General features: G+C 42.1%; 1 protein-coding gene across 1 annotated transcript in view; it reads right to left on the bottom strand.

Moving 5' to 3' along the window:
- Window positions 1-4,804, bottom strand: part of PSTPIP1 (proline-serine-threonine phosphatase interacting protein 1) — a 42,441-nt gene extending 37,637 nt beyond the window's left edge. Inside the window, exon 1 of the mRNA XM_074917506.1 lies at window positions 4,659-4,804. Coding sequence (XP_074773607.1) covers window positions 4,659-4,804 — 146 coding nt within the window. The remainder of the gene's footprint in view (window positions 1-4,658) is intronic.
- Between the last annotated feature and the right edge of the window lie 10,188 nt (window positions 4,805-14,992).

The raw sequence follows: 14,992 nt of genomic DNA, 5'->3' as shown, positions 1-14,992 counted from the left end.
GGAGAAAGGAAAGACAGTAGGATAATGGTTCACAAGAGTCAGAGACAAATGACTCCACCAGCAAAGTGTCTGCACTACAGAGCCAGGCAAGATAATAATGTAGATAAAGGATATGGAGAGAGTGCAGTGGATCCACTGTTATCACTGGTGCTACCACAGGAAAATGATAGGATTACATATGCTCATCTGATGCATATGCTCACCCATTAAGAAATAGGATCTCAAAAACAAAACACCAGTTTTCCTAATGTTTCCAAGGGCCAGTTGCACACACACATCCCAGAGAGGGATCCTGCTGTGAAAAAAATGTAAAGAAACAAGATTTTGCTATTCATAGAAGAAAGTAGGAAAGGCCTTGATAATACCCTGGCAACAGACTTGTCACTCCCCCCCCCCCCCCCTTCCCTTTTTTTTGAGGACATCCCAATGGCAGAAGGCATTGCTGCTGTAAAAGAATTTCCTAAATTGCCCCCTCTGTTCGACAGAAACCACTCTGGTCAGATGCTCCACAACCAACTCAGCCCAAAAATTTGGATTGAATATTTCCAGATGCAATTAACTACATCCCATAGCTGTGTACCCAGCTTCCGTGTCCCAGAAATGCTGCCCCGAGGTAAGTGAAAATAACATATGCATTTGTATCACCCCAGCAGTCGAGTTTACTGCCACAAGCAACAAATGGAGAGTGATAAGCACACTGTGAAGTTACTCTGCTGTTTCCGTTCAACGTATCTCTTTGTTTAGTAAATGCTAAAACTCACTCAGTGTCTTCTCCCGCCTCTTTTAAACTGGGACAGTTGCTATAATGAAAGGATGGCAAATTCTGTACATCTGAGAGAATCACCTGTTAAATTCCCTAAATGGAGAATGCAGCACCAACTTGTTATCAACCCAAAACCACACACACAAACACAACAGTGTGCCAGGGGTCAGCTTGCTGACCAGCAACCCTTCTAGGGGCCTGATAAAATGAACTTCATTCAGCCATTTGGACATCTTGCTCCAAGCCATAAAAATGCAAGGGCAAGAAGCAATGCCATATTAAAAACTCTATCAAGGTTCACCCTGCCTTGGTGACCAAAAGAATGAATTTTGCAGCACACCTAGCAGGATACTCTTACAGTGTGAGTTAAAGGATCCTTTGTAAGCTATGCTGCCCTGGGTAGCACAGAGGTGCAGTCTTGTTGGAGCTCTGCAGGCAGGTTTGCCTCCAGGATGTGCTCTGGCATTTTTACTGGCACTAATGGAAAGGGAACAGGTTACTGCGTCTCCTCACTGCTCACAACAGATTCTGTGCTTCATCTTTTTGCCTTCCTACTTCCTTGCTTCAATGATTTTAGAAATGCAAAAGCCAGATTTTGCTTATTATAACTATAGGAATATTTTAGCCCTTTAATGCATGTAGAAAGATACCTGTTTAAATGTGAAATCTGTAATAGCTCTTGCACATTTCTAGATCACAGGATTTCTACCAAGCAGGTTATGGGAGCAGTGTTCCCCCCGTGCATTCTGTGTGCTTGTGTGCACATGTGTATGCCAAGTGCAGCCTGTGCCTTACTCAACAGTTTTACTTTCTGTCTGTTGCCTGCTAACATGAGTAAGACTTGAACTTGTTAAAAATGGAGGCACTGCAGCCGCACCCGAAGGAAAGCTGGAATCTCCTTTGATGGAGGCATCGGTTCCTGCCTGCTAGATTCATCTGGGTTTGTCCCTGTGGCTGATGCTTGTAGAGGGATTTGGCTCCAGCTAAAAGCTGGTCTAAAAAAAACTTCCTACCATAGACACTCATTTAATCATTATTCATTTTGGGGGGATCCATCTCAAAATTTGCTTTATTGTCCTCAGTATGTGTTCCTGAAGAATGTGGAAGCCATGTTTCAGAATCCCCAGCATCTCAAATCTAAACCAGGGCTGCCTCAGCCTCCCAGGCAGCAGGTCTGGCTGTGGTCTAGACAGTGTGTGCCACTACCACACCACGGGCTACAGCAAGGAAGGAGAGGAAACACAGCCAGGTGACAGCCCAGGTTTAGACATGTTGAAGTTGCTATGGTTGCTCACCCTGCAACCTTGCTTCTTAATTTCCAACCACAATGGAGCCATAAAACATTTAGGCCTAAGTTTACGTACACAAACGTTTCCCTTTCATTTCAACAGCTCTTTTTCTTTCATATGTTGTACAACTGGTTTTCTCTCAACCTCTTCTTGAATCCAAACAAACCTCCTTTGCTCTTTCCTGAGATATTGGTTTTTCATTCCATTGATTCCTGTGTGTTCTTATAGTACCCGTTCAAGGCTGAATAAATCCAGGTTGGACAAGGATGATGCTCTACTACTCCAGTAAAAACTAGTTGATGCTTTGTACCATGGCATTAATGCCTGCTCTGTTTTCTTAGAAACACTTCTGGTACATCAGAGGATCATATTTGCCTTTTTCCACTATCAAATCACACCAGTGGCACCTAATTGAACTACGATCTACTGACATACCTGCAATTTTCTCTTCTCCTTCAATTTTACTTAACAAGGTCCCACAGTGTATTGGACCTTTTTGCTACTGATCTCACTCTCATTTTGCACCTTGAAACTTTAATTTTGTCTGCTTTCTGTTACCCCAGGCTTGAAAGTTATCAGATATTTCCTGCGCAATATTTCATTCTACCTATTTGTTTCAGCAACAGCTATTTCCAGCCCGTTCTTAATGTCTTATGCTATCATCTCCCATGAATATATTGAATAAAATTAATCCTGAAACCAGCTCTGAGATTCTCTCCTCCAGCTCAAGCATTTCCATTTTGGCAGAAGACACCAGCGTCTCCCCCAGAAGAGTGTCTTTGCCCACTTTACAGTTGTTCTCCTGCTGTGTCTGTTAAGTCTTGTTTTGTTTTTCTTCTCTAATTTCTTTGTCAAGACAATCAAGACAGCAAGATTGTATCACATTAAACAACTACCTAGCCTTGATAAACTGTCTTGTCTTTATTCTATTTTCCATTTACCATTTTGTGTTATAATTAGCATTCACGTTGAATGGTTTTGCAAAGGCTGTTAAAGCTAGTACTACTCAGCTAGTGCTTGGGCACCTCTCACCTGGGACTTTGTGATGATTATAAGAACTAATAGTCAAAGAACCTTTTTTTTTAACAAATTAGAAAAAATGTTTTAATTAGATAATATATTAATTAAAGGTGTAAGCCATAATTTGTTTATAACAAAATCTAGGTAGGTGCTTAGAAGAGGGTGATGTGAATCACCACTGGTAATTTGTCTCATTTCCAATGAAGTGATGCTGCTTAGTCAAAGCGTGTGTAGCTGTGAAAGAGGATTTACTCATTGTTATTCTCATAAAAAAGATTCGTTAATCTGCATTGTCCAACAGACCTATAATCACTAGTAACAAAGTGCTTGACAAAGGGATTTCAGCGTTGCAGGCAGATTCGTATTGTTCTGGGATTCTTCCATTAACACTTCACATGGTGTTGGTCTCTGCCCCTGAGCCCGGGGTTTTTCTTCTCACGGGGAAAATCACAGCTAATGGAGAGGCAGCGCCTCCTCTCCTCTTCCCATTTACAAAAGTCGTTTCCCTCTAGTGCAATGAGCAACACTGTTCCTCCAGAGATGAATGGAATATGAAACTATATGACTGAAAAACACAAATTTTATGCTCTAGTTTAACCAGAATAGCTTTTCCTTGAATACTTGAAAGGAGACATGGAAGACTGCAAGCAGTGAGCACAATGGGATATGCTTTCTTCCTTACATTTCTTTTTTTTTTTTTTTCTCTAAGGCTTAAAGATGCTGCTCCCCCACATTAGCACTTTTTTAGAGATAGGTGCCTTGGGACTGCGGCATCCCATCTGGTAGAAGTTTCTCCAGAGGCAATCATGCAGGTAAACATCGGGAGTTGATTGTGGGAGAGATTATTCACGGCTGGCTCTGAGCTTGTTGCTGCAGCCATGAGGGAGAGGCTCTGAGGATTTTGGTTTGGTGATGAAGGCTGCAAGCGGGAAGACTGATGGTGTCAGTTCCCTGACCAGAGGGTAGAAATTTCAGTACAGAGATAGCTGGGGGGTGACATAGTTGTTTCTTACCCCCTGGTGGCACAAATCTGAGTTAACCTTGTGCTAAATCCCTGAGCCATGTGCTGCCGGGTGCTCAAAGGATACTGCAAGGCTTTTTGAAGAGCAAGTGTTTATGTTTTGAAGTCACAAGGGTACTATTGCAATAATACCGGCAAGGAAAGACTAAAATGCCTTATTGGTGACTGAAGCGTGGTTTTGGTAAATAGCTATTACAATGGACTCAACTGAAGCAAAAATACTCAGGCTTGTGTGCAAAGCGCCCACTAAATTGTATGCCCTTGCATGTCCAGCTACTAATATTCAGAAATGATGAAAATTGATGAAGTCATTGCGGTTGTGCTGTAGGAACTGTGGGCTCTCCTGTTGTGGCAGCTTTTCTTGGTCCATTTCTAACATCATCCTGAGACCTGGCTTGCCCACCCAGAACTCTTTTTAGAGGTAGTTTACATACCCAATTCATACCTCTACCTGCTCCTGCAGGATAAGCTGGTTTGTCAGCAGTTTAGCATCGCCCCCAGGGGAGTGCTTTGCAGCTGGAGTGGTGTGTCCTGTTCGGTAAGTGCCACTGCAGCCCCACCTCACCTTGCTGCGCGGCTCGGGGCAGCAGCAGTTGTGGATGTCGGCAAAAGGGGCCTTTTCCCCAGCGCCTCCAGGCGCAGAGCCTGCTCCCTTGCTTCTTGCAAGGAACTAGATCCCAGGCGGTACCCAGGGGGAGTAACCCCCAGCATTCGGCACCCTAACGCTACCCTGATGGGAGGAAGGGCTGGAAAAGAATTAAGTACCTAGTAGATGCTTGGTTTGTTGCAGGATAGGGCTGAGGTACCCGGGTGATAAAGATAATATCAAAGTCTGCACCTTAGCTGGTTTGCACACCTAAGGTGGGCCTGACTGCAAGCGGTGGTGGTACGAGCACTGACAGAGCACAGCTATCACGTATTCTTTTAGCCTAATGATCCTTCATTTAGGAATTATTTGAAATGTAGCCTGCAAATATTCAAAAAATATTAACAAAACACTTTCTCTTAAGTTTGAAAATATTTAACTATGAAAGTGCATTCCTTGTCTTTGTTCTTAATGGTATTTCCCCAAGGCTTTTATATCAGATGTATTATTAAGAGGGGTTTTGGACTGAAAATGATGAATGTTGCTAACTCACAGAAATAAACTGCTCATACAGATTTTCAAAACAGAAAAAAAAAAAAAATCAAACCGAATCTGTTATGGGTATCTTTGGAAATTTTTTAAATCAAACTTTTTTGCATCACAGCTTATCTTGTTTACTTAAGGCAAGCTCTTGACAATTTTAGTAAAACAAAAACTTGAGATTCATTTTTCCGGGTTCAAAAATGAAACAGCTATTGGTGTGAGGAGGAAGTTTAGAGAGAACAGGGAATAGTGAGTTTTGAATAAGCATCATTCTGCCAATATCTTTTTCAACTGTCAGAAATAAATCCTTTCTATCCACAACTGTATCACACATGATATCTCAGTTGTGGACTGGAAGTAAGCTGTTCTGACTGAGTTACATCAGTGAATTATATCATGCACCATACCACTGTGTACTGTCACTGCTTAAAAAGAATGTTTCCAGATTTTGATCTCTTGATCTGCTAGTCTCCTTGTCAAGTGCTCTGTCAAGGGCTGAGTATTTACTGTAGGTGAGCAGCAAACAGATTTAATAGCCAACAGTCAAACATGATTTATAATCACAAAGTACATTTGACTGGGCTGGATATTTTCTGTCATGTCGTGGCCTTTCACTGTGAACACTGTGAATCACTTGCTTTGTGTTTTTGGTTTTTTACCCTGGGATACTTTAAAATTTCCTACTATTTCTAGGAATATATTAACATGATAATCAAGTGTTTTAGGAAGTTTACTGCTCTTTTTCTGTGCCACTCAAGCTATCCTGAAATAAATGTGAAATAAAATGGGATAGCAGTAAGCACCACTAGTTTGTGTATCTGATGTCTAAGTGACTGTTAAATCCCTGCTCCAGCTCAGCTGTGATACTGAGGAGGGGTGCCTGGGCCTTCTGTGGCCCTGATGCAATAAGAAGCAGTTAGATATTGCTTGCCCTTACATGAGATGCTGTCCTGGTTCTGCTTTACACCAGCAAGACATGAAAGAACTTTTTTTCAAAACAAAAAAAACTCAGATTCTCAGACTGACCCTCTGCTGCCTGGTCCTGGAAATGTGTTAGAAGCTGAAAACCCAGTTCTGCAACCTAATTCAGAGGTGAGAACATAAAAATGGGGGAAGGTCGTCAGTGTCCAGAACAGAGTGGTGTTGCAGCAGAAGACTCTAACCAAAACAGTCTCCTCTGACTAATGCTTGGTGTGAATTAAAAATTTTCATGTGATAACAAACTGGTTAGTGAGTTTAAAAGCATATGTCCATGCTGCATACTGCTGTACTGTGTAAGAGCTCCTTTTTCTTACTGGCTAGAACTGGTTGGGATGGACGGGAAAGTGATGGTTCTCATGCTTTCCAAGATCGAACCGACCACAGAACTTATATGAACTTAAAAAAGCAATACTTTAAAAAAAAAAAAAAGTATGTGTTTTTTTCACATAAGCAGAAAAAAAACAAGGAAGAGTAGGTGGGCTGGAGCTGGCTGTATAAAATTTCTGACATTTCTTGTAAATTCATTCTTTGCACATTAGAAATAAAAATGTTTGTGAAGGATATAGGTGACTATTTTGGGAATTTTTGTGATGATTTCAGGAGCTGACTTGGTCATTTTCAACATGAAGCTTAGTTTGCAGTTTCACTGCAGTCTTTGTTAACTAAATCTGCAATGCAATACTTTTCATGGGGAGCAAACAGCATTTATTGCCAAACATAGCATAGATGTGAACCGTGAATGCGACCTTCAAAGATCAGAAGGAAAAAAACCCATTGCATTTGTAGCATTCCAATTGCTGAGCTGCTAGATTGCTGTCTCGGGCTTCCCCGTGTAATGAGGTAGGCTAGAGAACTTCAAATGAAAGCAGATTCTCATCAGACTTCAATTCTGCTAGGATATTCAGAAATAAATTGAAATCGGTAATTCACAAATTTCATGGTAGCATTGCAACATTGGTGATACTGAGCAAACCAGTAGCCTCCCAGTGGTCTTTTGCTCTCTCTGACACTGCAGGTTTTCTCCAAGAAGAAAATAGTTGTTTTAGAGTTCTGCTGACAAGAGGAATTTGCTCTTCAGCTTCCCGAGCCCTCGCCCTTCTCGCTGGCGTCCTGAACTGCTCATGTATTATGTATTAGGCATTCCTATAGTCATGGCATGTTGTTTGGCTTTCTTCACATTTTAATCACCCCATGATTTGCATAGCTACAAAGTGATGGCTGCACAAAAGCCTTCTCAATTTTTGCAGGTGGTTTGTTGGCTGGCAGACAGGGAACAGACTTGGAAAGTCTCAATTCCAGTCTAATAAAAGGACTCTGCTTGTGCTTGTTACCTCCATTTTAACTTCCTTTCTTAATGATTCAATTAAATAATTTTCTGAGAATGTGCAATGTTTCCTAGGGAAGAAAAACTGTAGCTTAATTTTTGGTCTCTCTGTAAAGAGTGCAAGTGTTCTGTTATTCTATAGCAGTGTTTTTACAGCTCATAAAATGATTAATCACAAAATCAGTTCTCCAAGCTTTAGCTAGGGGTCTAGAGAATGTGACAGTGATTTCTGGATTCTGAGCTTCTTTCAAACATTACATGGAAGGAGGTTTGCCTTTTGGAAGGAAAAAATAGAGCTTCAGGTACACGGTATCACCTTCTTTCAACTGCCCATCTGCTCATGTCTCATAATGCCTCAGTTCAGGAAGCTTCCACAAAGGGCATCAGCGATGTCAGGTAATGGAAACCTTGTGCCGTCCTTTCTCACAAGAACACCTTCTTTGTACTGAGTAGAAGAGTGTCTCTTTTAATTTTGAGATGCTGCCATTTATGTTTTTTACTTCAAGTGTCTTATATTGTGAAGCAGCCAGGGAAAAAAGCACTCCCTCTCTTGAATCGCACATATTCTACCAGGCTGAGATCATGCTTTTATTTGCCTGTTTCTGCTAATTTTCACTGATTTCAGCCTTGACCTGAAGTTCCTGCAGGTGGGGGTCTTGGGATGTTTCTGAGCACCTTCAGGACATGGCATGCTCCTACTGAGCAGCAGTTCAGGCCCCTGATGCTTCTGTGCTGGCAAAGGAGAAAGGGACCAGCAGCCAGATGTGCATCACAAGAAGTGTGACTAAAAGCTAGGAATCCATTCAGGAAATTTGGATATAACAAACTTCTGGAACACCTTTGTGATGGGGATAGTGAGAAATGGGAACAGGAGGAAGAAAAATCCCTTGCTAATTTTAAATCAGAGCTTGATGTGGCTGTATGACACAGGTTTGAGGTGACGGCATCCCTTTATATTTTCTTCATGTGGTGACTTTAGACAACAGCTAAATCCACAAAGGTGGCTTCTGCCTGGGAGCCAACAGAGAGGCCTGATATGAGCATTTGCACCTGCCTTTCATAAGGTACAGCATAGTTCTGCCAAGGTGCCTTCCAGAGTCTGATAGATAAGTGTGTCAATGATGAAATCAGATGTTGCTTCAGTCACTTATTGAACAATATTAGCTACACAAGAAAAACTGGACATAAAATAAGGAGAAATAATATCTTAAAAGTAGAAACTTCTGTTTTGTACAAAATAATGGTCAGAGTTTATTTCTGTTTCTATTCCTCTTTAGTTCATCCGCTTCCAGATCTCTTCCCTTTTACTAGGGAGTTCCTCTCCTCCTGCAAGCACTGTGGGGTAGGTCCCAGGCTGCTGTGAGCGAGTCAACATGAAACAACTCTGACTTGCTCAGGCGCAGAGACAATTGTTCAGAAGGTCATAGAGAGCCACTGGTACCAGACCTGCTTAACTGGTACATTCGTTCATTAAATACAAACTATGTGTCTTCCTCCTCCCTTAGAAAACTTAGAATTGTTTCCTGTTAGTCCTGAAAAAGGCACTAAATACAACATACTGCTGTACCCACACCATCTGCTTCCCCCATAAGAAGGGCCAGACGTTTTGTTAGTGGTCTCTTCTGGCACGTAAGGAAGGGTAAAGCTGCGGACAGTCTTCCCAGAGTCTTGCTGTACAAGCAGAATGAATTAAAGATTTAATTTGTTTCTTAGTGAGGATTATTCCAATAGCTAAATATTAGCATTTCCAGTTTACAAGAGATCTTCACCACCTAAATAATAATTTTCAACATATCCTGTTACTCAATATGATGCAACATACTCTTACACTCTGGTAGTATGGTGTATGACAAAGTCCTGGGGAATTGTGCAACCCAACAGAATGAAATCAACTTTAGGCTTTTAGAAATTCTTAAAAGAGAGGGGGTTTAATTTAAGTAAAGTCAAGCAGTTTGTCCAGGTGGAACAACTGTGCCAGTATGACATTACCTTAAGGGAGGCATTTCTCTGTGTTTGCTCCTACTTGCATAAATGGCTCTCCTGCCTTATACAAAAATAATTAAAAATTGATTAATTCTGGGTTTCTTAGGAATTGCTGAATCAATGAGATATTTAGCTGGATGTACCCCCTTTTTGCTGCAAGCTCCTAGGGTATAGGAAATGGGCAAGATCTACATAAGTGGGTGTACACTAAGGGATTGCACCAGCATAGCTACTTTTGAACCCTTAAGTTGTTAAAACTGTTCTTTTCAGCCCAACTGTCATACACAAGGTGTGCGTTCAACTCAAAACTGCCTTGTCTTTTAACCAACAAAAGTAAAAGTCTTGTTCCACTTGCAAAGAGGCTCAGCATTATCTGCCTTGGGAGTGTTTTATTTTCTCATGAGCTTCTCTTGTAACAAATAAATGACTACCACCTGTAGAGTTGGGTGGGAAACAGTTTTGCTGCCCTGCAAATTTATATAGGATTTTAAAAGTCCACATTTCACCTCTTGACAACAACACCAACAGAAAACAACACAAAAAGACATTCACATTGATATAAAGAAGAAACTTGCTCTGAATCGGGCAGACCCAATTGAGTCATCCCACTGCCTAAACTGGTACACTATTCACCATCTGCTGTTTATATAGGGAAGAGGAATTTCATTTTAATCTCTCCTTTCTCTAGCTGTTTTACTTGCGGATGAATCTACTGGAGTGGAGGGAAGGCAAGCCTGGACTCCAGGCTGCAGGTAGGGTAGACTGTGTGGGCAATGAAAGCTCCAGTTCCTGTCCCAAACTACATCTCACCCCCGCAGAGCTCTCAGAACCCCAGAGCGCTGTTTTTTCTGAGTTTGGGCTCCTCTTCCCCTCTTAGGTTAGAAGTTTCACCTTAAACCTCCATCTCCAGAGGATGCCTTCACCAGATGTGAACTTTTTCATTAAAACCCAGCTTTATCTTCCAAAACAGCTCCCCTACTTCCAGTATAACTGTGTTCTCCCACAAAAAAGTTTTTGTCAAAAATACTAACCAAATGTGTGGCTGGGGTCTTTCAATGGTAGGTGCCTCCTTTCCTTCTGGTACTCCTGAGGATTTCCATCCTGCTGAGTAGCAGCCCCCAGGGATGTTCATCAGTCCTGACTTGTTAACAACCCTTCAGTAATTACAGCACCTATTGCAAATAGCATGAAGCTGTGAGACTCAGACCTCTGTTGTTGACCATCTATTTTCTTTTTTCCTTTGCCCCTGCCATTTTTTTTTCTTTTCTTTTAGGAATTAATTAGGCCAGGACAAATTGAGAGCAGCACCAAATAGCATCTTGGTTTGAAAAGTTGTTATTTTAAAGAAAAAAAAATAAAAGGGGTTGTTTATTTATTTAATTGCTTTGAGTGGAACAAGGGAAGCTGGTATCTCTAAGCTAGCCTGAGCTGGTCAATTTTCCCTTAATTCTGAAGACTAAGAGTAAATAACTATTGCCTTTCATTTCAAGCAAAAATGAAGTTGCAACAATAGTGCTTTACCAAGAGCTGTGGAAGTGTTCAGTTCCTCAGTCTTGTTCAGTGACGTCTTTCCATCACTTTGAAGAAGTACTAAATTCCATCAATAGTAAGGGAGCAATTCTCTGGGGAACTGAAAAGCTGTTGGGATCTAGATACATATTTTCAACTTTTTTTTTCTTAACCTTGACACCCTGAGCAATGCTGAATGATCCCTGTGCAGAGCCATGCCCCCAGCCCCTACCTTGTCCCAGACTCAAATCCCCAATTTCTTACTGAACACCAGTGAGCTTTGTATGTTGTTGAACTGTGGCTGCTGAGAAAAGTTTCATTACAAAACCTAGATGAAACAAGAGATGAAGCAAGTATATTCTGTGCCATCTGCCAGACAGAATCTACCTTGGTGCAGCATGGCATGAAAACAAGATCAGAAAAAAAGTCTTTCTGAGCTAAAAGGAGCTGAAGAATAACCAAAAAAAGAAAAAAGTCTGTTTGTGAAGCAGCCTAATTTGCCTTCAATACAAGTATGTAATGAGTGTAACTGGATTGAAATTCAGAGTTTTCCACTGTGCCTGCAAAGTGTCCCCAGTCAGTGACTGTAAACTTTGAAGAAAGGGAAGCGTTGCAGCTCTGCACTGCTGCATTGCGGGGGTGCAGGCCTTGTGGGAGGAAAGAGATGGGTCATGGATCACCTGGTACTGCAAGGAAAAAATATATGTTGAAATGAGATTCACAGGGAGAATCTGAGATTCACCCTGGAGACTGTGTCGTGGGAGGAGAGGCTGAGAGGTGGGATTGCTCAGCCTGCAGAAGAGATGGCTCAGCGTGTATAAATACCTGGTGGGGGCGAGTAGGGGAGACAGAGCCAGGACTTCTCAGGGTTCCCAGTGACAGGGCGAGAGGCAACGAGCACAAATTGAAATGCAAGAAGTCCTGTTGAAGCATAAGGAGGCTTTTTGCTGTAAGGATGGTGAGACACTCTAGCAGTTTGCCCAGAGAGGCTGTGGAGTCTCTGTCTTTGGGGATACTCACAACGCGCTGGCCCTGCGCCCAACAGGGCTTGATGGGGTGATCTCCCGAGGCCCCTTCCAAGCTCAGCTATCCTGTGACTCTGCCATCAGAAAATGCACCTCAACAGGCTGCTTTAGCAAACCAGTGGACACCCCCTTTGATCTTTGCGTGAAGTGCTGTTATAGATCCACAGGATCAGTTTCAAGCCTCGTGTGACAAATACTCGTTTAACTCTAGGTGGTGTTCATTAGATGTGTCTGTATATGTGGATGAAAAGTGTCGATGACTCACCTATTCCATATTTAAAATGCACACTCACAGCACAGTTAAAGTTGGCATAAATAAGAATCCTTCATTTCTCTGAGCTCAAGAAAAAACAAACAACTTTTGCAGACCAGGACAGATCAAAACAAACCAGATATAACTGTGTAAAAATATTAACAAAATTGTCACAGTGACTTCATCAGTCAACCAATTTAAGCAGTCAAACCCGCTAGATAAAGCATTCAGTTGCAGCATGATCATCAGAAAATTTTAATAAAATGTAATAACTGTCTAATTATTTCAGTTGCTGACCTAAAATGAGCTTTCTGTAAACCCATTAATCTACCTGGTCTGGAAAGCCTTCTGCAGCCTTAGGACCAGCCCACCATGTTTAAATCTCCCCCAGATACTCTTCCTCCTTATAGGGAAGATGCTCAGCCTGATGTGCCAGATGCAGGCCGTAACTGAGCATATAACCAAAAGCTGCAAACATAAAACTCTAGTCCTTCCATTTAAGCTCATCACCGAGGAGAAGAACCACCCTGAATACACTGTACTCAGTTCTTCACAGACCCTCCTAGGTGCTGTTCTAGGAATACTGGGAGATGGAAGTAGACATCGATACCTGTGCTGGGAGTGTTAGTTCATCTGAGCTTCACTTTAGCTGTTGTGCTCTGCTCAGAAGTGATTTGTGAAGCACCAGTATTTCCATAGCCACAACAACTAATCGCGTTTTCTACTTATGATTTCCTGTGGTTTCAGTGACTGTTGTGAGATTGCACCCCCCCTTCACGGGTGCTTCGCATTGCCCCAGTTTGCTAAGCATCCCTCCCAGATCAGCTGGGGGAATGTAGGAAGAAATTACATATAAAAAAAGAATAGAACAGCCTCTTCTGTGGAGACGAAGTTGACCTCACAACAAACACAGACATCAGCTGGGCAATTGGTTCAACTTTTCCGAGTTTCTGACACATGTCCACCAGCGATGACTTGCCCTGGATGTAAGCAGGGCCACAGCCATACATCTGCCTCCGCCTCCAGTCACACTTTCTGGACTTCAGAGAGATGCAATGTGTAGTGACAACAGAGCCTGGCTTGTCTGTGTGCCAGTGTGCCGTGAGATTATTTACTTTAATTTGCCTGGTGTTTGTAGATACAGATGTAACTGGTGCAATCCAATTCAAATGAAACTCATTAGCGAGCCACTTGCAAAGCTGAGATGCCAGGGCAAAAGGTTTGGCAGCCGCATCCTTCCCTGCCTGAGCACAGCCGTGTCTTGGGTGAGCTCTCACCAGCCCCGGTTCCTCCTCCCATCAAACCTGCCCGGTTCCACTTCCTCCTCACAGACCTGCTTCAAAACAATGGGCCCTGCAAAACTTAACCTCTACAGGAAAGCATGGTATCTTCTGATATAAAAAAGACTTCCTTTTCTGAGTAGAACAGTTGACATTGTATTTCTTCACTACGTTGCCTAGTAAGTCTAGAAAACACTTTCATCATGACATTTGTACTCATCTCTGTCACTCTTGTACTACAGTTCAGAGTCTCATTAGAAGTTAAATTATTTATGAAACTAATGACATCTTTTTTGGTATATATGATAAACCATCGTGTGATAAAGCTACAGTTAACAGTTGAGAGGTTCACCTATCAAGTCAGCTTTGCATTGAACCTGATGTAGAATGTAACCTGAAGTCAAACCAAGAAAGATTAAACAAGCATCTTTCTTTGTAACAGGCTCTTTAACTTAAGCACTTCCATGGCTCCCACTGCTGTAGCATCTGACCACAGTCACAGGTGCTGCTCAGGCAGGAATGTGGTAACGTGAAGTTCACAGCGGGGCAGGGAGGCAAATCTCACTGGTTTATGTTCAAGGCCTGCATCATATTTGCTGGCCTGTATCTCCAACTCACTCGTGCTTTTAAATCCAAGCTGCGAGAATCCACAAGCCCTGAGCTCATCCCACAGCTGAGAACAAACAAGTACTTCACACTTAGGCATTTTTCTAAAATCCTAAGCACCTTAGGAGCCCATGACACGTTTTCAGAATTGACTTGGCCGCTTGAGTTTGGTTCAAAGCTGCCAGAGAAATAGATTTGCTCCCACTCAACTCTGGGCACTTTGGAGCCTGCCCCAAAACCAAGCGTCTCCTTTGAAAGTCTCCATTCCCCCTTCCCAGGTGGGTAAGGCAAAGCCAGCAAATGGTGCCAGTAAGCACCTACCTACCTCTTAGCCAGAAATAGCTGCATTTCACAAGGCTGAAACTGGAGTGTGCATGGTGGAGAACAACAAAATTGAAGGAAAAGGCAATGACAAGAATTTCAGAGGAAAGATGATGAGTACAAGAACACAGAATGAGACTAAGAGATTCAGTATTTGTGACAGAAGGGGAAAGATCTTCTTGGTTCATGGTTTTTTGTAACCAAAAAAAGTTAATGTTGCTCAGACCTCTGCCTATTAACATGGCTGTGTTAACATGAAACTCAGCTGGTATCGCAGCCATACTCACTGGTATCGCAGCCATACTCCCCATTAACATGGGAATTTACCTTCCTGTCTAATATGATGCTAGAGAAGACAGGTAACATCTGTTACATTTGTACAGCAGCCCAGCAATCCATTAGCAACTGCCCTGCATTGGCTATCAAAACCTATTTGTATTTTAATCTCACTAATATTTCCAAAAAGCATTATCAGATAATAGAAAATT

This window comes from Athene noctua, chromosome 13, assembly GCF_965140245.1.
Source record: "Athene noctua chromosome 13, bAthNoc1.hap1.1, whole genome shotgun sequence".
In the NCBI taxonomy this organism is placed as follows: domain Eukaryota; kingdom Metazoa; phylum Chordata; class Aves; order Strigiformes; family Strigidae; genus Athene; species Athene noctua.
Note: the sequence above shows the minus strand (reverse complement) of the source record. Positions and strands in the feature narration are given on the sequence as shown.